The sequence below is a fragment of the Anguilla anguilla genome, chromosome 3 (genome assembly GCF_013347855.1).
Source record: "Anguilla anguilla isolate fAngAng1 chromosome 3, fAngAng1.pri, whole genome shotgun sequence".
Lineage (NCBI taxonomy): Eukaryota > Metazoa > Chordata > Actinopteri > Anguilliformes > Anguillidae > Anguilla > Anguilla anguilla.
Window position 1 is genome coordinate 45,743,473 of NC_049203.1, and position 21,855 is coordinate 45,765,327.

Consider the following 21,855-nt stretch of genomic DNA (forward strand, 5'->3'; position numbering starts at 1 on the left):
ATTAGCAGGTTTTCTCTCTGCCTTCCTCATACCTGAGGGCCTGCTCCAGTACACAGGTCTTCCTCCTGGCTTGCATGGGGCACTACTACCTTCCACAGACTCATGGACCCAATGCTACAGCCCCTCCATCAAAATGCTACTGCCAACCTTGATGGCGTGGTCGTCCATGGTGAAGATTTGGTGAGTCTCCAGGCCCGACTGATGTGCTTGGGGGCAGAGTGGGAAACGGGCAGGGCCACGCAGGTCAGTCTGGAGGCAAAGTCGTCACTCGCGATGCTCAGGTTCGAGAGCGAATAAATGAACCATAAGCCTTTGCATCTCATAGGCCTTCACCGGGGGTTAAAATGTTACATTTTACATATGTGTGTTTTTATTAACATAATTAATCAATACTAATTAATATTATCCATAGTTCATAATTACTAATATCGCAGTTTAGTTGGGAGGGGGGCCAGGCTCTCCTCTCTCTCTCTCTCCCTCTCTCTCTCTCTCTTTCTTTAAAACAGTAAATTTAACCTTATTTGGGAGACCACTGAACATAACAAATGACGATTTGTTAAGCTGAAGGTTTACACCAAGTCATGTGATATGGATGTGACTTAGAACATACATCTCGTTGTGCGAACAGACTCCCCTCCTGCACAATAAAGAATACGGACCATTTATAGCTCCTGCCTAATGGTTTTTCCTTGGAACCTAACAAGGGTAAACTGCAAATCCCTGCAGGTGCAAATTAGGATTTGGTCTGGCACCCAGCATGGCAACGTCAGTGCCCTGTCCAGGAGGGATACTGCGTGGGCTTTAATTGCACTCTCAGAATGTTACATGCCAATGGTAAGGCTGCAACCCGGGCAGGAATTTTTCCATCTGCTAATAAGCCTCTCTCTCTTTTCACATAAGAAGAAAAGCTCATTAGGTCGCCATTCGTGAATGAATAAATGTTTTGTTTCAATTAGCTCTGCAATAGCATACAAGTATGGCACAGTATGCTTTGTAATAATTTTCACACTGTGAACTCACTTTTGAAAGTTTAACTCTGCTACAATAAAATGAAGATCAAACAAAAAGACAAAATGAACTTGAGGTTGCAATTATTTAAATACTTTAATGAGTTTAAGTAGTTCTGAAAGAAACAATGACATTTGTGAACAAGTGCAACTAATCAAAAAACAATGTGGACTTGTAATAGTGTGGTCAGTGAAATGTATGAAAAAGTTGGCATCAACTAGATTTTTAAATCTATTTAGATTAATGTAGGGCTATTGAACATGAAAAAAAAGTTAAAAAAAAATATTATATTTTCAATTATTGTTGCTATTGTAAAATCTAATTTCCATATGCATATATTTGTATATATATATATATAATTTATCTCATCTGAATTGTTTAAAAATCAACATTTTAATTTCTGAATTAAAATATACAATATAAAGCAATATTGTATGAAGAAATATGAGACAGCATCTGCTCAGTCCAAGTTCTGTCTTTTGTGCGTTGCATTAGATAAAAGCATTATAATGAGGCAACATATGTGAATACACAAGGAAGGATTATATATTCTGCTTCATATGTGGACTTATCTTGCTCTCTAAAGAAGGGTGAAGACTTCATTTTTTACATATCTATAGTATTGTATAGAATTAAATTTTGTTTACATATAAAACAAAATATACAAGGGGCAAGAAGTATTACAGCAGTTCACATTGTGGGGGTAAGGTAAACCCACATGTCTGAGTATGGCTTTGCAAAAGTTCAAGAGAACAGCACAGCTTTTTAAACAGTTTTTTGTTTAGTGTTAAGGAGCGTCTTAAGGGAACGTGTCAACGCATTTACCATGGCGGGTATGGCGGTGGATTGGTGCGCCAGAGCTGCGTCGCCGCGGTCGCGGTCGCCGTCGCCGGGGTCGCTGGCCGAGGCCAGCTCGACAGCCTCCAGCAGGGAGATGTAGTTGGCGACGACCTGGTCCACCGTGGCGGCCACCTGTCGCTGCTGCTCCTCCGACCGCATCGCGCTCATCAGGCGCATGCAGGCATCGGTCAGACCGCAGAGCACCCCGAAGCTACCGGTCGCGGCCGCGAGCGTCTCCGCGGCGCCGGGGCGGGCCCCGGCCATCTTCCCGCAGGCGGCGCCCAGCTCTTTGGACCGCGCCGAGAGCAGCCGCTCGTGGGGGCTCGCGCCGGGCGGCTCGGGCGGGGCCGGCGCGACCTCGCCCACTCCGGAGCGCACCAGGGCCACGAGCTCGCTGGCGTCCCGCCGCAGGGCCGAGAGCTCGCCGGGAGAGGCGCACACCCCGCCCTTCAGCTCGCCCACGCGGGCCAGTCTGGAGGCGAAGCCGTCGCTCCCGACGCTCGGGTCCGAGGGCGAGGAACCGGAGGGGGCTCCCTCCTCCGCGTCTCTTTGGGGTTCACCGGCGGCAACCGGTAGCCGCGGTAACGGTTCCTCGTCCTCGTCTTCGTCTTCGGCGCTCCCGCCCGCGTTTCCGTGGAAGCAGCGGCCGAAGGGCCCGTGGCACTTCCAGGCGCCCGCGTCTCGTTTCGGCAAACCTCTGAGCCGCCCGGCACCCTTGGGCGCCGGTGGCACGGCGGAGGCTCTGCCGCGGTCCCGGCCGGCCGCCGGGCGGGTGGAGAAGGAGCTCTGGGAGCGGCTCTTGAGCAGCCTCTTCCCGACGGGCCTCTTTCGCGGCCTCGAGTCGGGCGAGCGCGGGGACCGCAAACACTTACCGCCGATGGCCGCCCTGGTCTTCTCCAGCAGGGCGTCGAAGCTCCTGGAACCCGCGGGCCTGCTGCTGGGACTCCGCCTCAGCCCCCTGCCTCTTTGGCTGGGGGGCCTCTGGCTGTCGGTCCCGGGGTTGCGGTGGGGAGGGAGGCTCGCGGGCGGCAGCGCGGCGCGGTTCTGCTCGGGGGGGTTGGAGGGCTCCCGCTTCGGCGCGCCAGGGGGATCTGCGCTGACGTCGGATGGCGGCGGCGATGGCGGTGGAGCGGCGTAGGCGGAGGGCTGCTGGGAAAAGGCCGAAGGCGTGCCTCCTCTTGGTGCTGAGCTGAGCTCTGTGCAAGCTACACTAGGGGTAGTAGAGAAAGAGAGAGAACCGTTAAGCATCTCCCTGAAAACACACTTTGATTCACGGTCCTGCTCACTGAGGGCCTCAATGCTTCCTCAGGGGGGAGTGGGGGGACACCCTTTCGTACCTAATTCTGTAAGCACTGATATGGGATCTTTTCAGCCAGGACTTATTCACCTACTGGACCAAAACAACCTTCATCTCTCATTTCTAGGTCGTATGTTGAGACTATACATAGATTTCAGAACAAGCAAATCCAACCTTCTCTTCAGTTTAATGGGCAGGCTGAACCCCTGGGTCAAATACATATTTGTTTTGGATTCAAATACTTTTCTACGCTTTACTGATCTTGTCTGGTTTATTGGAACCAATGAAATACTCTCAGAAAGTGCAAACCCCGCCTTCTGGTCATATTAGCAGGCTCAATAACACCAGGCAAGATCACAGAAAAGTATTTGAATCCAAAACAAATATGTATTTGACCCTGCTCTAGTAGGGTGGCAGAGTGCTATATTTCAGGACATTTCCTACTTTCAAGGCTGCGAAAGTGATCTTACGGTTCCTTTAGTTGCTTCCTAGGCCTGATGCATTTGATTCATGATTAGCCCCTTAAAGTATTTTTTCAAAATTCAGAATTCAAAAGTCAGTGTTCTAGAACTCCAGCAGTGATTGTTACATCAGCATTAGAAAGTTCAGGCAGGAACATTCTAATAACACATTTGTGATCTTAGACCTTAAAGGGTTAAGGAGTTGAACTGCCTGTACACCTCGCTCCCCTCCTTGGAGGTATTTTTAACACTAGCACACTTCACGCAGAGATGAGTGAAAAGATTACTCCATGTGGCTGTACCTGTGGTTTCTTTAATCTTCGGCTTCCGGTGACAGCCTTCCCTCACAGTGCCAAACGTGGGGTCGGAGCCGATGGCGTTGGAGTGCGCGTTTGGCAGCATTTTCCGGAGGAGGGCGGGGTCAGCGTTGGGGTGCAGGTCCCTAGTCGGGGGCCCGTGGCTGGGGGTGCCGGGGGCCTTGTCCTCGGGGAGCAGCGGGCGCTTGCCGGGCGTGTCCGGGGCACAGAGGGGCGAGTCCACGGGCGTGGCGCAGCTGCTGCTCCCCGTGCTGCAGCCGGCGTCCAGGGAGGAGCACTGGGAGCTCTGCAGGGAGTGGTGGCCCTCCGCCTGCATGCAGGAGACGCGCTTCACCAGGTGGTACTCGCACAGCCGCGCCGCGGACTGCGGCCTGGCCTGCTGCTGCTCGTCGCCCAGCAGCCCGCCCTGCCCGGGGACGGCCGACGGATCTTGGGTCGGGGGGGCGTTGGGACCCGGCCCCTGGTCCTCGCCCGGGCCACCGCGGCCGCGGGTGCCGGACTCCGACGCGGCGTCCCGGGCCTCCGTTCTGCCGCCGCGGCAGTCCTGAGCGCCCTCGGGCAGCGGCTGCCACCGCTGGCTCTTCTCCCGAAACGAGGTGCGCTCCAGGTCGAAGTGGTTCAGCCGGTGGGTTTCCCTGGCGCTGAAGGTGTTGTACTTGCCCGCCGCGCGCTGCTCCTCGGCGTTGGGGTACGGGGTCCTGCCGGCCTGCCTCCTGCCGGCGGCGATGGTGCCGCTCGCGTCGGCCTCGCCCGCCCTCCCCCGCCGCCTGCCGTCGCCCCCTGCCGCCGCCAGCGTGCCCATCTGCATCTTGCTGAAGTAGTCGGTCACGGACTTGGTTTCCATGGTTTCGGGCTCCATCTCGATGTCGTCCGAGTGGAGGATCTGTTTGGAAGGCACGGATGCGGGCGGGGTCCCGGCGTCTTGGCGGCCCGGGGCGCTGTGGGCCGTCTTGGGGACCAGGTCTCCCTCGCACAGGGAAACGGGAAACTCGGTTTTCTCCTCCAGAAGCGGCTGGTAGCCCTCGGAGGTGGTGACCAGCAGACGCATGGAGCCTTCGCAGAGCTTCTGAGCCGCAGCCAGCTCCGAGCTCTCCGTCATTTCCGAGGAGTTAGTCTCGTTCCCGGAGTCAGAAGAGGACTCTGGGCTGAAGGCCCGAGACAGTGCTACACCTATATGACAACAAAAACAGAATTAAGATTACCAACCAAAAGCACATCATATACACATTTGTTTAAAAAATTATGATTTTATTCATTAAATCTATCGAGGGGTTCTGAATTAAGTGATCTAAATTTCATAATAAAAAGTCCAAAAAACGTGTTCCAAAGGCTGTGTAAACCTCCAAGGACACTTTAAAAAAGTATAAAACAAATACATAATAATAGTATATCAAATAGATTTTTGAATTGGTGCAATCATTTGAAATCGTTTCAATAGCTGAAGCACTAAAAAATTGCAAAAAGGGTGTTTTTAATGGGAAACTAAGCCAGGTGGCATATTGTCAACCAAAAATGTTAAGATAGTGTGAGAACCTGAATTTGTATTAGACTGTGGGTGAGCGTGTTCCTCCGACGCTGCCAGGGCCTCCAGGGCCTGTAACGTGGAGACCACGGCGTCGTCCAGGGCCTTCTCCTGGCCTTCGCCTTGAGTGGGCACGGCGTCGATCAGAGACACGGGGATGTCCTCGCGTGGGCAGGGGCCCGTCTCCTCGGGCCCCCGGGGGCCGTGGTGCTCCTCCTCGTCGGAGCTGTCCCTGAAGCCGGGCGGCGGGGCGGCGATGGCCAGGTTGAGGGAGTCCAGGAGGACGTCGCTGTCCTCCTCGTCTCCCTCCGGCGGCGGGAGGGAGGTCAGGTCGATGATGTCGTCGCTGGAGCCCGAGAGCTTGAGGAAGGTGGATTTGGTCTTCTCCGCCTCCTCGTCCTCCTCTCCCGCGCCCGCCCCTCCCCCCACCGCCACCAGGTCCTCCTCACAGCTCCCTTCGTCCTCGTCCTCCGCGTCGTCCGTGGTCTCGGCGTAGCAGATGTCCCGCAGCAGAGGCTCCTCGATGCCCTCTGCCGTCCCAAAGATTTTGGCCTCCCCGATATTGCTGTAGATTGCATGGGGTGCGTACTGAAAGCCTTCCCCGTCCATAGATGGATCCATGGCCTTAAATTCCTCATTGTTCTGGAGGAAAATGGTTCTGTGCTCATCCAAGATCTCAGGACACTCATCCAACAGCCTGTGGTACCCAAGGTTCTGTGGGTTTACGCTATCTAAAGGGGGGTCTCCGAATATGAAGGACACCTTGGCGCTCCTGGGAGAGTCCTGGGGTTTGTGTCTGGGCAAAGACAAAAATGGCTGGGGGTGCATACTATGGCCTGCCCTGTTCGCCCATTCACCCATGTGCAAAGCATGCTGGGACTGCTGGACCTCTGTAAAATAAATGTTTTCATTTCCTGTGCAATCAGGGGACTCGTGCTCTTTGTGATACGGTTCTCTCATGCCCATTTGAACATTGGGGTTCTCACAACCACTAAATGAGGTGCTGTACGTCCACTCAATAGCTTGGTAGTTGTATTTGCTCTTGGGATCTTGGCCTGCAGTATAAAAGCAACAAAATAACTAGTACCAATATATGGTGTTCACATCAGGACATTATCACAGGTGTAGCAATAAAAAAAAACATGTTTGTACCAGTTAATCATACTGCACTACAACATACAAGTCCTAAAGATCACTGACGGTTATAGTCCAGCAATATAAAAAATGAATTCTACAGCATCACGACAGGGTGTGGATTGACTGTGCTTCAGAAATAACACCCACCCGTCTCCAGACTCCCTGCGCTGGTGCTGTTGGCCATGTTGAAGATGGAGCGACGGGAGTCCACCAGCAGTCTATAGTAGCCAGCGGTCAAACATGCCAGATTCATGGCGTCGCAGGACTCCATTATCAGGGTGATGGGCTGTAAAACAGCATTGAGAAGATGAGCATGCCACAGACATAGGGCATTCTGATTGGTGCTTGGTTATAAAAATGCACGTTAAAGAAGTGTGGTAACCAGGCTTGGTTCCCCCAGGCACTATGACAAGTTGAAGCTGTAAGGGCTTCCGGAACCTTACAGAAATGAAATATACAAATATAATGAAAATATATTGTAATAAGATGACCAAAATATTGTAGCACTTCACATACATACATATGGGAAAAATATATTGCTGTCAAGCCATGGAAAAAGGTGGACCCAAGTCCAGAGAAACACATGAGACAGAGGATAAACAGAAGACTTTTAATCAGGAGAACCAAAAATAACAAACAGGAGGGAACACAAAGTATTAAATACTAACACTGAAGGAAAAGTAATAATACAGGAAACCACTAGAGAAGAGCTAGCAAACACAAGAGATAATTTAACCAGGAAATACAAAGGACAGGTGCTAGAATTCAGGCTGAGGATACATGGGAAGGCAACAAAAATCGAGCAAAGAATGAACAAACACAGCAAACTTAAATACAGAGAACAATCAGGTGAGACTAATGACACACAGGAGAGGAAACCTAATCAACCAATAAATAGGAAGACTAACAAGGGAACAAGCAAAACAACCAGACACAAGGGAAACAGGTATGGACCACACAACAATGTAGTGGGGCTAAGTAGGGGAAAAGAAGAGCAGGGCTAGGATGGGGGACCAACAGGGATCCTGAAACTGTGATTATTGCTGCTAACAAAAAATACCTTGCTACATTTACACTTATCATTGTATTTTCAAAAAGTTTACATGCAGTACTTACAATGTGTTGCAGTACACCCTCTTTAAACCCAACGGAAAACAACTTTGGTATTTAATTTTGTACATAATACAAGTGTCTTGGGTGACAAAAATTGAAAATATTTTCAAAAACATGATTTATTTTTATTATTTTTATTGAATGTCCCTTTCAGTGTAGCTTTCAGCAGAGTAGTCGTGAGATAAACACCAGAGACTCATGTTCCCTATGGGGGACACAAATGTATGGCTAGGCCTTAGGAAGATATTGAATTTCCACAAGCGCATTACTGACACAGTCTTCATTAAAAGCAAGGGCTATAAAAACACAAGCCTCACAGAAAAACAGGCAATGTGATAACTAGCAGGAAGAAAGCAGCAGCATTATTATGGGAAATACGGCTGAACTATTTTAAATCCAGCTGGTGGAACATGCCGTGTCTGATTGAGTTATTTATATACTGCAAGCTTGCTAAGGAACGGCACAATCCATCAGACTTATCTGATCTCAGATAAAGGCTGCCATCTTGTTTGCTGAATCCTTAAGTCACTTAAAATTCCAGTCACAGAAAATGACTAACACAAACCTACAATTGTTATGCAAATAGCAAAATAATTATTGATTTCCTTAAACACATAGGTAAAGTAATACTACTTTTCCTATGTTAGCTATATACTGTATTTAGGGGTTCAAGATTTGAAGTTTCTGGAACCCCTTGTTTTTGTCAGGATTTTTGTTTTCTCCCCTTTCACCTCAAATAACTGTGAGCTGGTGTGGATGAGAATCACCAAACTCGGTATGTTTGTTTGGATGGCTGAACTCTTGGATACTTAAAATCATGGTGCAGATTGAACATCTGGTGGTGCTGTAGAGCATGTGACAATAGTTTGACATTCGTAAGCCCAGGCCTCTTGCTACACTTACTCTAGAGTCACCAAATTTGGTGCACTGTCCCTCTCCTTATTAGGCACAAATTTGCCTCAAGTTCTGTGTATTGATAGTCGAATCAAGACTCGAGCCATAAAGGCTTAGCCCAATCCAACCACATGGAGGTGCTACAGAAATAAAAATATGAATAAATATTTGTAAAGACAGGTCCCTAAGTCTCCCTGAGATCTTGAGATTTCCTTACAATTCGGGAACAGCACGTACTGCTGCTGCTATTGCATGGCTACCTTCACCTTACACCACCCCCCCCCCCCCCCCCCCGCCCCACACACACACACTGTGTTGATGTGATCAGTTACAGAACACTGCCTACATCCTGAAAGTTTGGCAGGTATATCACTGAACTGCACTGCTTTCACCAGGCTCACAGTAAAAATGCTGGAGTGCTCAATCTAAAGCTATTTGCAATTATTGCTAATTATATAATTGTTGTCCAGGGCTGAAGTTTGGGTCTCGTCCTGGCATCTTCCCCCAAAAATCCCCCCAAGACTCACCTTTACATCTAGGACATGTAGCTCCACCCGGACGTTCTTCTCGTCCTCGGTGTACATCTCGATGCGGTTGACGTGGCTGAAGTCGGCCAGCAGGGCCACCAGGTTGGTCTTGGTGTTGATGACGTGGCTGATGCCGTACCTGGGGCCCAGGAGCAGGGTCACCTCCGTGCGTTTCTCCCCTTGCTGCAGGTTAGCGGGACATTAGCAACACTTCTACATGTTCTCCCTCACATAGCTCATTTTCCATCTACAGAGACCTCACATATTGGTATAAGAAGCCTAACTTTATGTTCTTCCTTAAACAGCTATTGTTTTCATCTATCCATATGTCCACATTCTTCCTTTGTCTTTATTGTGATGATGGAAAGATCTGATAATATTTCAGATAATATTTCAGCATTTAACTACACCAAAGATGTAACACTGACTCACATGTGAAATAACAAACCTGTTACCTGAAATGTACAATATATTGGAATTTTATTTGAGAAATAAGTTGAGTAATGCATATAGATATATTTCAGCATTTACAAATTATTGCCACTTTAGTTTCAGTGGGATGTACTGTACCTGAAAAAAGCCACTACAATGCATGATTATGCACAAGGGACAATATACTGGTATACATTGGAAAATATATTTGTAATTACACCATATACTGTATTCAATTGTTTTAGTCAATGTATTACAGTATATTTAAAATAGGCCACAAGAGACCAGGGTGACACAGGAAAAGCATTAGCCGCACATCAGAGGTTTATTTTTATACAGCTGCACAGCCCAGAGTAGTTTATTCTGCTTATTCACCATGGCTACGGTGTAATCCAACACTCAAATTCAATTCAACAAATGAGTTTTGCTGAATTACTGCTGTCAACTTGTTTTTTCTTTTGCAGTTGTTTTCTGTTACGGTTCAAAGGAAACAAAATGTTGAATGGGCTTGTGTATAATTTTAGAACAGTGATAAGGTTACTTTTGCTTGAACTACTTGACAGCTGTGAAGTGTAATATTTCTGCATGCAGGGTTATAGGAAAATAATCAGAACCTTCCTGACCAATCAGAATCAAGCATTTAATGAATCCCTGTATAGTGAAAGTAATCTGTCACAAAAAAACTAACTGGCTGCTTAGGCAGTAACATAACTAGAAAAATTTTTTAAAAAGCCTAAATGACTGTACCAAGGAAAGGAAAAAAAATCAGTAGAGTAACCACTTGTATTAATTTGAAATTAAATGTCACATTTAAATTATTCTTAAGGCTAATATTCAGACAGTACATGAGGTGCAAGAATGAAGTCACACATATATAAAGATTTAGAGCAGCACAGACAGTTCTATATTGTGCATAAATTAATTATATTATGCTAGAGCAACGGTAATATATATTTACCAGCAAAGTTGATTTGAACACTCTTCCCCCATATAATCTCAAATCACTGAGATACTTCAAGTAGTGAACCTTTGCTTGTAGAGCAGTTAACTGGAAGAGAAATTGGACAGAAGATGGGCTTTAAATAAAATAACATATTATGAAAAAGAATTGTGTACATTGTGGTACATGAATAAACCAATTAAACTAATGGATTCTTAATTTTGCCATAAACTAATATATTCTAAAATGTAAATAGTAAATGTGTACGTGCACATATGCTTACACCTACAGTAGCCACTAGGGGGCAGACTTGTCAAATATACCCATGCTGAATATGATTTGAAAATGTTGCCATCTAGAGACAGACTATTAAAATACTAATTAGTATCACAGTGGCGGAACATGAAAAATAAAATTAGACAGAACTAGGAATGGAAAAAAGCCATGTATTCCAGTGGTCAAATCTTTTAGATTTCAGTTGAACAAAATGATGCAAATTAGTTGCGTCGAGAGGTAGAGAGAGACAATAATATAATATGTAAATGTATACCTTTTTTCCTGGTGGCACTAGATTCTGGTTTGTTTTGAGAATGTGGTTCAAGGCTTTCTTGATGTTCTTCTCCTTCATACTGGACAGCACAGCTGGGGGGAGGAAAACTGCCAAGCCCCATTCTTTCCTGCAGAGACAACCACCAAAACAGCTGCATTGCCTACTGGCTGACCATTTTTAAGCTGCAATGCACATTGGGTGGCTATTTAAAGCAAGTACACCTCGTACTGTAGAGCATTGATCCCTCTACAGTATTTGTCATCACCAGAATCATAAATCTCACCCATAGGGGAAAAACATTGATGTATTTTTTTTTTGTAGGACAGTAAACTCAGTGGTTATATTGAATGAAGCCTGTTATCTTTATGCTGACCCAAAAATATACCCCAAGGGATAGAACTCATCCATTTTAAAAGCACCAGTCAAATTCATACACTGCTAATTAATAGCCATCACTGAGGACAATGTAGTGAAATACATCTTTATATACCAATGACCTCACATAAACATGGGACACTTCATTAACTGCAGTATGAAATGGAAAGGACCAGTTAAGTACCACTTACTTTATGCAGTAACAGCATAAAGACTTTTATATTTTCAAGCACTAGTGAGGGCCATTGTGCTGTACAGTATGTAGGAATTCAGGTTCCACTGTTGTGAACACTGATTCTGAACACATAAGATTGTGAAGGGCACAATGAGGCTGAAAGGAAATTTAAAGTCACACCTTACAATGATGAGAAATGTTTAATCAGAGGGCTTGATTCTGTCATAAGAACATGCACGCACACATGCACATACACAGGCACATACACAAACACACACATGCACACGCAAACACACACATCAGAGCTATTTCACTCAAAAGGTTCATAGTAGAAGAGTAATTTCAGTTATGAATCCAGTGGTGGTCTCAGAGATATGTACAGTAGGATTTCCTGTTGAGTCAGTAAAAAGCACATTCCTGCTGGTGTAAGCCTCTATGGGAGGGTTATCACATGGATGTGAATGGCACAGATGTGGATGGACTGGACTCACTCAATGTACTTGAGCGAGACCTTCTGAGTCTGTTTGGTGGAGACTGTGAGGATGTACATCTGCAGGGCAGCCAGACGCAGTGCCATGTCATACTTCAACTCCGAACCAAAACGCTCCAGCACCACGTCATTACAGCTCTGGAGAGAGAGAGAGAGAGAGAGAGAGAGAGAGAGAGAGAGAGAGAGAGAGAGAGAGAGAGAGAGAGAGAGAGAGAGAGAGAGAGAGAGAGAGAGAGAGAGAGAGAGAGAGAGAGAGAGAGAGAGAGAGAGAGAGAGAGAGAGAGAGAGAGAGAGAGAGAGAGAGAGAGAGAGAGAGAGAGAGAGAGAGATACTTGTAATGTAGTAATACAGTATCATTGGATTTCCTTTGGATTTCTATTCTTAGTCTATTTACGCTCTTCTATTTCTTTTCTTTTACTGCCTACTATTGCTACTACTGCTACTACACACTAAAATGTCCACTGTTAATTTAACTCAAACAGAGTACACATGGGCTCAATAGGGACTCTGTAAGATTGATTTAATACTGAACTGTTGTGCGCGCAATGAATTCACATTTGATGTACTGTAGTACAACTTTGAGAAAAGAGGTAACAGGGTTCCTTCCACTGGTGCAATTTTCAGTAAAAAAAAAAAAAAAAAGATGTCAACCAATTACTGGCCTAGGTATGAATAGGGTAATTATTCTTCTCTAAAGAGAACAATGCATATAATATCCATACCTGAACATAGAGGTATTCAAAAGCCACTGCATCTCTCCTGAGCAGATCAACTGGGTCCTTTGGAACAAAGGTAATTCTGAAAAAGCACTTCATATTGTGCAGTCCTGGCCTTTGGGTCACCTGGTGGGGAAGCCAGGAGACAAGCCTTACGTCACCTTAATGAGCTATTAGCACAAAGCAGTTTCATGAGAAATCGGCAAAAGAAATAGGACAGTGCAGATTATCATCTCGACTGCAAGACACTGGTCAATAACTTGTCATGATGCTGGGGAATGGCACTTAGATATCCTGCATAAAATACGCAAAACATTTGAAAATGATCACTCACAAAGAACCAAGGACAGGCTACAGTACGTCCCTGAAAATTGATAAATGTTTTTAATCTATGACATTCATTTCAGTCATCAAATCGCCCTGTGCCTTGGCTTATTTAAGGGACCACTGAAAAAAAAAGCATAATATGAGAGATGTATCCATAACATGAACAGCTAATGTGTTTTTTCTTCCTGAAGTTGATTAATGACATTCAGAAACTGATACTAGTGAAGAAGGCTAGAATTAAATGGGAAACCAAGCAATAGTACATTTATGATATCTATTGCTTAATTCCTATTTCAAAATGCTTAGCCTTTTTTGTGCTAGTGAGCACTGACTGTTTTCAGCATCCAGGGATATGGCTTAAAAGGTCGTAAATTGGCTTGGATGTATCCACATTCAGCGGAATGTGTTCAATTCAAACCACTCAGTGACTAATAAATCCAAACTCCTGGACAAAGAACAGTCCGCTTCAGAAAGTAAGACTCTGGAGCCTAGCAAGCCAGCAATCGTATAGTGGAGTGCTCCATTGTGTTTATGAACAAATACCTTAACCTTTTAAAGCGTGAGAAAATTTATTTTTTTTAAACTTTGAAAAGGGACATTTATTCTTAATTTACCATTCTCGCTATTTTGGGTTCATGTACTGCTCATTTTCCCCCACTGGAGGTTCTCTTTTAAGCTACAGTAGGGTCTTTCAGGGACATCAATACTGTACGGCTGTGTACTGTCACACCGCCAACAGTCTATTCCCAAGTGTTCTCGTGCTATACCCTCTGCCTCTCTGAAGAGCTCACCTGAGATAGCATTTCTTGCTCGTGGAGGAGCAGCAGCTTGGTGGCACAGCCGTCCGCACGCTGCTCCAGGATCAGCGAGAAGTGCTCGATGCTTTTGATTGACAGCTTCTCTTGCAGAGTCAGGATAACATCCTTTGACATAGAAACATGACAGTATTATACTTTGTGCACTTAAAATGCATCACATGACTACTCCACATTAATTGCATTCATGCTAGGATCTTTATTTGTTGGCATACATGCCACCATTATTGTACATCACATTTAAAGATATAACAGATGGATACTCTTTAAGCTGCAGGTAAATTATGTGATGATGAGTATAGAAGGACAGAATGGCTTTTTCTATTCTCATGTTCTTATAAAAGCACAATGAAGGGAAAAAAAATATCACAGCCAATATAAAACAAACCCACATATACAGTTATGTCTATACTGTACTTATTCTTTGATATTCTGATAGCCATATCAGCCGCATAAAAACAATACATGATTAAAAATTTCAGGAATGTTACCACTATTGTGCATGTGCTAACTGTATTTTATGTACAGAAAACAGGCAATTCTGCAATTACAAAATCAGGAATACACATTTTTCAAATATTTCTAAAACTGCAAAGATATTTAGGGCCAGCATTCCCTCATACACTTTGGCCAGCCTCATGGCTAAACTGGAGCTTAATTTGGATCAAAGCATTCTAATTGCAGGATTATGATTTCCATGCTTTGGCACCCACTGGACTTTACTGCTAATGCATCAAAACATAAAAGGAAAGAGGAATTTATAGAACTGTACAGCCAACCACGATGAGGCTAGAGGGAGTGAACATTTTTCATTGTCGTTTCATTGACTTTCCTTGCCTCTCCTAATGATCAACATTGCTGTCTTTTAGTTGTCTTTGTGCAATGAGCACTGATCAAACACTTAACTTACCTTGATGGAAGTACTGCTGTCAAAACGGAAGGACTTTGTCTGTCCATTTTCTAGGTAGACTTTCAGAACGTTTGGCATGAAAAGCAGCGAGTTATCCTTCACAGTGTCCTGGGAAGGAATGAATACCTGACATTACGACTCCACAAAAAGGTTTCCTTTCAGGATAACTATTACTGATAAAAGTCTGACTGTTTTTTTTTTCTGTTTCCTGCAGTGATACTCAATCCTGGTCCTGGAAAGCCACAGAGTCTGAGTTTTACTTTTTTTCCTTAAGGTCAGTGACCAATTCAGACCCAAGAAACCAGGTGATCTGAGTTAACTGTATAATCAAAATTGCTGTGCAACTAAATTTCTGAGTAACAATGAAAGCCAGCAGACACTGTGACTTTCCATGACCAGGAGTGAAACCCACTAGCTCAAAAATATGCTTTTCATAGCATTTAAACTTCCATCCATGTTCACTTTCCTTCCTGATTCTCTCCATATTAGATCAACTAATTATTCATAAAAGTCTCTATTAGAAACACAGTTGTATGATTAGTCGCTTGACTGTGCAGTTGGAGAGCCTCTGGGGACCTCAGGAGGAAATACAAGCTTAAATACCAGCAGGTTACATGGTGGAGACAAACTGGTGGCCCTAATTATAGAGACTAAACCTGTACCTTAAAATCAGTGGTAACCAACCCTAAAATCAGAGGTAACTTCCTGGATATCTACCACCCTGTAGGTTTTCATTTCAACCCTAATTTGACATACCTGGCCCTAGTAATTAGCAACTCAACAAGATCTCTAGCTATTTTCTGAGGTGTGCTTTGTTAGGGTTAGACTGAAAATCTATAGGACAGTGGATCTCCAGGAACAGGGGCTGGTTACCACTACTGTAATGATCAAAGGTGCACTTCTCCTTTTTTTAATGTGATTGATTGCTTAAACACTTAATTCGGAATGAAAACTTAAATGTAGCTTACTGAGTGTGGCATTCACATTGCATTAGAGATACATTGATTAGATATGGTGGAAAGGCATGATATAAATAGAATTCCCTAAAATGTAACATCAATTACATTTTATAGTTTCTTCCCTGTTTTACATGCAAATATGTGGGCAAGCATTTCAAGGACACAGCAGACAATCTTTCCGCACAGATCATAAACACAGTTATATTTAACACATTTCCATGTAAGTTACTACAAGGCACAGCATGATTGGTTACTTACTGGAACCTGACCATTTATAATGACCTCTTCAGCAAAGCGCACTTTGACTGGGTTTGACTTTAACTTGGCCTTTTTTGCAGCGCTGATGAAGGCAGATTTAGGAGACTGAAAAGAACACAGAGAACACAATTTGCAGATAATCTGACCTATCAGGAAAGCCAAGAGCATTTCCTCTGGTCTCTTCAGTGACCCCACCCCCAGCCCACCCACCATCAACCGCCAACCCTCAACCCCCAGCCCACCCACCATCAACCGCCAACCCTCAACCCCCAACACCCCTCCTCCCCCATCAGCATCCCTCCTCACAAGCCTTAGGGGAAGATGTGTCATGGTTCAGTGTAGTATGAAAATGCATGAGCTTTAAGCAATGACATGTGACAGGAAGTAGCAGCCCACTGTGGGTACGGAGTGTTGCGTGATTGACATTGAGGGCTTCTTATTGTAAGTCTGCTTCACTTTGCCGTGACTGCCCTGACATTTAGCAATGTGGCCTGTGGAAAGAGGACTACCGCTCTGCCCTCCCACTCCCTGACACACACCGCCATAAAATAACCAACTGTGCTGAGCTCCCGCTGCTTTATCCTTTCACAATGGGCAATTCAGCTGTTCTGTTAAGACACTTCTACGGGATAAATATAAAAATGGTAAGCAGTTAAGCATGTGACTGTAATTTCAAATGTGGTTTGTGACGGGTTTGGCAGTGTGACACTGCATTTAGCGAACCAGCTAGGGCGGACACATCACGTAAGTGCATTCACTCAGTAAATATGTACCTGTATAAATGTTTAATGTGTAAAATGTAAGCTGTGTATGAGAACATCTGCTAAGCTGTTAGCTTATATATATACTGGATTCCAAGTCTATTTTGACTGGGCATATGTCCAATGCAACTGTTCAATAGAATCACTAGACGTGCGATAGCTTCAAGGTTGAAATAAAGGAATCTTCATTCAGCTTTTAATAGACTGTCTTTCCAGAAGCAAGGACTGATGAACCAGGGGCATATTTCACAAATCAGGATTACTGAGTTAGCTGGATACCTGCATTGATTAAAACCCGGGACAATTCATTTTACCCCAGTCCATGTTCCACATTTGGGAGGACTCTGGGTTTTACTCAGTGCAGTAATTCTGCTTCGTGAAACAGGGCCCAGGAAAAATCACCTGAACAAACAATGTCTACAGGAGACACCCCTGAATTTGCTAAACTAAAGGCTAACAAGTGCACTAGCATCGTATTACAAAAGCGGGGAATGTAAATAACTGTACACAGTAAAATTTATTTTTACAGTTATCTGGATAAAAAATTATAATAATAACAGAGGTGTTAAGTTGCTAAGTCAGAGTTGTTGTCAGAATATCCATTTCCCCACATTTTGATATCCTCTGCTGTACAGATACAAGTCCCAAAATATAGTATACAGGATTTTGTGCGTGGGTGGGTTCCTGCTTCCGAGAGACATTTGGTTTATGTTCATTATTACAACACATTAAGCACAATATCCTCTTTCAGAGTCTTATTAATGCAATTAGAATTTTATATACACATGAGGAGGAGGAGGAAACTCTCATTGCTTCTGTTACCAACCAGTCAGATTGGGTCAGCACTGCTTTGTCTGATAAATGGGAACAATTAGAGAGTTTATTAAGAGACTGGAGCTCTTTCTCCTGTTTCTTGTGGAATTAAGCAGTTCTTCTTTTTTCCACAAGAATGTTTTTTTTTCCTCTGAACTAGCTCCGGAGTGGAATAAATCTCAGAGGATCAAGCACTCCTCACTCTCCTGATGCCCCCAAGATGCTCAGAAACATTAGAGCAAATAACTGTGAATAAAAACGACTAATTTCAGGAACTGGTGGGCAAAGTAGTGTGAGCTAAAGGATTCAATTTACAAAAGAAGGCGGGTTGCTCCCTTACATAGTGTTATGCAGAACCTAATGATTGAGCTAACCTTGGACTGGGTAATACATAGAAACATGACAGATGCTTTATAGCGCCAAATTCAATAAACCATCTTGGCATTTCATCTTCATCATAAGACGTTTATACCCTCATTAAATTTATTTCATGCTGATGAATGTCAGTTACAGTTGTCTGTCTCAGTCATGGCTGTCAGATATCCTCCTCCACCAGTGGCGGTCAGAAATTTGAATACATTTATTTGAAATGTATTACATTACGCGTGTATGTATATGCATTTCATATTGGCTGTTCTTCCCACTTCTGTTTGGTTTACACCCAGTGCCATGTGCAAAGCAGCCAATGGCTCCGCCATTTTGGTTGTAGTTTATGGTTATGGATTAATTTTGGGAGTGATTCCTGTTTTGGAACATACCACAATGTGTGCATGTTTACCCATTTCCTGTGCTCTGTTGCATTCTCAGCTTGGAGCTGTCCGTGGTGCTGAGACAGAGGGTCGACCCCAGTCTCACGTTGGCACAATGCTCCTGCATTCACTGTTTTAATGAAGGTGGCAGCGCACTTGGTGGCATTTCACACCATCTGGATCAACATGTTTTCTGTGAAATCTGAAGCTGGAGCCAGCGCCGTGTCATCCAGACAGCCCAGGAATCATTAGGGAGTGCGGTTGCCAATGGAAACAGGTGGATACTACGGCACTACGCTTCTCAGATTCAAACACACGTAATGTTGTAGGCAATGTCTGCAATCAATCCGACATAGATACCGCTCTGCCTTGGGTTCTCTCTGCAAGATCCAAGAAGCTGGTCTGAATAAATTCCTCAAAGGTAGGAGCACTTACTGGGTAAGGTTGAATGACCGTCAACACGATTGATTCCTTGCAGCTTCTAAGAGGGAGAAAACAAACACGTTTTATTCAAGGTGAAACCTGACACATGAGCATTCAGTACACACAACAGCAGCATTATGCACAGTTGCAGCAGATGTGACGACTCTCTGCAAGCTGACACCGACCTTCAAGCCCATAGACACAATAATGGATGCAAACTATATAATCTTATATAAATTTTAATACATAGGAACTGTCACCCATTTCAAGAACCACAAAGCTAACAGGAAAAAAAATGCAGTTCCTGCAGGGGTACAGTTTTTCTCTCTTGAACACTGTGACGAGCCGACCATGGCATTCTGGTTCCCAGGCTTAGCTGGGTTCCTGTCAGCATGTGTGGCCATTTGCCACTTGGCTCAGTGTTGTACAACGTGGGTAACTTGGAAACTGTGCAAGCTGTAAAATCACACACTGATACAGATGAACGTCCGCACAATGACTTGAAAGATGTACCCTTATCCATTTGCTGCTGAATTGTCAAAACGGTACAGTACTGCATTGTAGCACTCGAGGGCTGCTGTCATTTACTCAATACTTCCGATTTTTCACATTTGGTTACAACAGATTTTGAATAAACATAAGCAAATGCACACACAGACACATGCACAAATGCACACACCTACCGCTCATACATACAACCAATATTTACTCTACACAACTAAATTTGGGAATACAAACCATTGTAGTTCATGAGCACCCCAGTCTCTGTACAATCTTTTACAAAATGTTCAGCTGTCACAATCAAGATGAAGAGGGCTCTTGTAATTCTCAAAACACTTATAACAGTCTTTGCCTTTCATACCCAAAATGTGAAACTCAATGGAAGAGAATCAGAACCAATTCTTCATTCATATCTAGTTAATCTCAACTTGTAAGAAGGACACAAATGCCCTGGAAAATAAATATCAATAACATTACTGTCATGCCCCATTTTACAGGTCTTGCTGCTTTTTGGTATGTCTTAAAATGTCATCTGACCAGATGTGAATAAGTCAGCGCATGTTTCATTTGACATTTATAAGAAATCAATGTTCATTTCATTTTATTCTAATGCTTTATGCCATTTAATAAAAAGGTTAAAACAGGCTATTGTGTTGTGAAAAGTATAAACTACGATCAATATTTTCTTTCTAATTAAAATTATGAAAAAAGGCATGGCATGAGAAAAGGGTATAAATATTTAGTTTTATTATAGACACTTAAATCAAATGATTGCTTAGAATCAAAGGTTTAGAAATCAAGCCTCATATATTTTCATGAAGTTTAAAGAGAGAAATGATTCATAATGCAAGGCAAAAATATTTAATGTTTATTCACATAGTTTTGCCACTTTGATGTTGAAATAAGTGATAATTTACGCGTTTCAAGTGTTATCTCCGAGTGCTGTCTTATGATAATCCTCGTGTGAAATTTTTGGAGTGCTTTACATTTTTTTCTGTGGGGAGCTTGCTACACTGCATCAAATAAAAATCACTGAGCCTCAAGAGCTTTGCTGGGGCTTGGTAGGAAGGCTTGCCGTCAATGGAATAAAGGCTGTGTACATTTAATTCCAAACAATTTAAGCTTGTGTATGTGTATGTGTGTGTGTGTGTGTGTGTGTGTGTGTGCGTGTATGCGTGCGTGCGTGTGTGTACATGGAAGTGGCTATGGGGCAACAGAATGCAGCAAATATTCTGCTCTCCATTTTAATTCCTAAATGGATGCCCTGCTCACGTAGACGGGAGAGAATCACATCACACCCTGCCTGTCCAAATAGACGGTTTTCCCAGGACATGTTCCACACGTGTCCAGAGGGGTAAGCACCACTCAGCCCCTGCCTCTGACAGCTGAAAGCCAGCACAAGCGAGCTGGTATTATTCGACCGCACTTTGACCACGACTCGACCGCCTTACCTGACGAGGTCGATGACCCGCTCCCTGGCTGCTGTGCTGACGGCCTCCTCGTTTATCATGACGATCTGGTCCCCCGGGATGAGCTTGCCCTCTGAAGGACCCCCTATGGGTCACACACAAAGCAGAGTGACAAATGCCCCTTCTAACTGGCATGTGCCAATAAGGTCAAATATTACTCAACAGCTTCAACAACACAACGGCTTTACAGCTTACTGTAGCTCTTCGGTTTCACGGTACTCACAAGTAGATTCGCTTCAAACACTGCATGCACTACATGAGATTTTAAAACCAAATAATATTTGCTCATGCGCTATGACAGATTCATATTTGCTGTTTAAATGCATCTTTTCGCTGAATGATGAATAGAGAGTATTTCCACTCCCCACATGCAGTGAAATAATCACTAATCGATTCAGTTCATTTAGGTAGAGCATTTTCTGTTTACAAGTTGACTTTTTGGAAAATGTGACTAATCAAAAATAACTGACCTTCATTCCATCGGTAATATGTGCTATAACAGGACTATGTCAGCTCATTTCTGTCATTAGAGTTCCGATTCACACCATTTATCTCTGTGCACTGCCCAAGACTCTTGTTCATATTTATGGTGCGCCAGGCTGCCAACTTTCTATTCTTCCTTGTTATTGAGGAGCACAGGAAAAAAATTTGCCATTTTATTTTTAATATATGCATGGATTTCCAATGCAGTAATTATGTTCTCAGGAAGCCTGTTTGCCTGTGATAATGCAATACTCAGAGTAGCCACCTCTTTCTGCAGAGTAGAGGAGAGGCAAGGATAGGTGGCAGACATTTATAAATTACTGTAATTTATATCATTATAAATTGACACTGAAGGGTACTAATTTTTAGATGAATAAAGATTTTTTTTTCCAGTTAATCTGGATTGTGTGTGTAAAAAAATGGGCCTGCTGGTTTTTGTTTTCACCACACAATCAGATACTGGTTCAGACCAAATGAAACAAGATGATTTGAGTCTACTATGTAATCAGCTGCTTTTAATTGAACAATTCAATCAAGTGCTGAGTAACAATGGAAACCAGCAGACCCTGTGGGTTTCTGGTGGCCTTCCTCAC

General features: G+C 44.0%; 1 protein-coding gene across 4 annotated transcripts in view; it reads right to left on the reverse strand.

The window, feature by feature from the left end:
- Positions 1 to 1,085: 1,085 nt before the first annotated feature.
- Positions 1,086 to 21,855, reverse strand: part of LOC118224347 (FERM and PDZ domain-containing protein 4-like) — a 54,845-nt gene continuing 34,075 nt past the window's right edge. For 3 of the 4 annotated variants that reach the window (XM_035411795.1, XM_035411799.1, XM_035411798.1), the window contains 14 exons: positions 20,762 to 20,864; positions 18,822 to 18,867; positions 16,064 to 16,168; positions 14,847 to 14,954; positions 13,913 to 14,044; positions 12,801 to 12,920; positions 12,080 to 12,216; positions 11,039 to 11,165; positions 10,507 to 10,596; positions 9,117 to 9,299; positions 6,730 to 6,868; positions 5,457 to 6,500; positions 3,909 to 5,093; positions 1,086 to 3,053 (listed from right to left, as the gene is read on the reverse strand). In XM_035411795.1, the coding sequence (XP_035267686.1) occupies positions 1,774 to 3,053; positions 3,909 to 5,093; positions 5,457 to 6,500; positions 6,730 to 6,868; positions 9,117 to 9,299; positions 10,507 to 10,596; positions 11,039 to 11,165; positions 12,080 to 12,216; positions 12,801 to 12,920; positions 13,913 to 14,044; positions 14,847 to 14,954; positions 16,064 to 16,168; positions 18,822 to 18,867; positions 20,762 to 20,864 (4,799 nt within the window). In that variant the 3' untranslated portion in view covers positions 1,086 to 1,773. Of the gene's footprint in view, positions 3,059 to 3,908; positions 5,094 to 5,456; positions 6,501 to 6,729; positions 6,869 to 9,116; positions 9,300 to 10,506; positions 10,597 to 11,038; positions 11,166 to 12,079; positions 12,217 to 12,800; positions 12,921 to 13,912; positions 14,045 to 14,846; positions 14,955 to 16,063; positions 16,169 to 18,821; positions 18,868 to 20,761; positions 20,865 to 21,855 lie in introns of all 4 variants that reach the window. The other variant, XM_035411800.1, reaches the window with a different exon arrangement.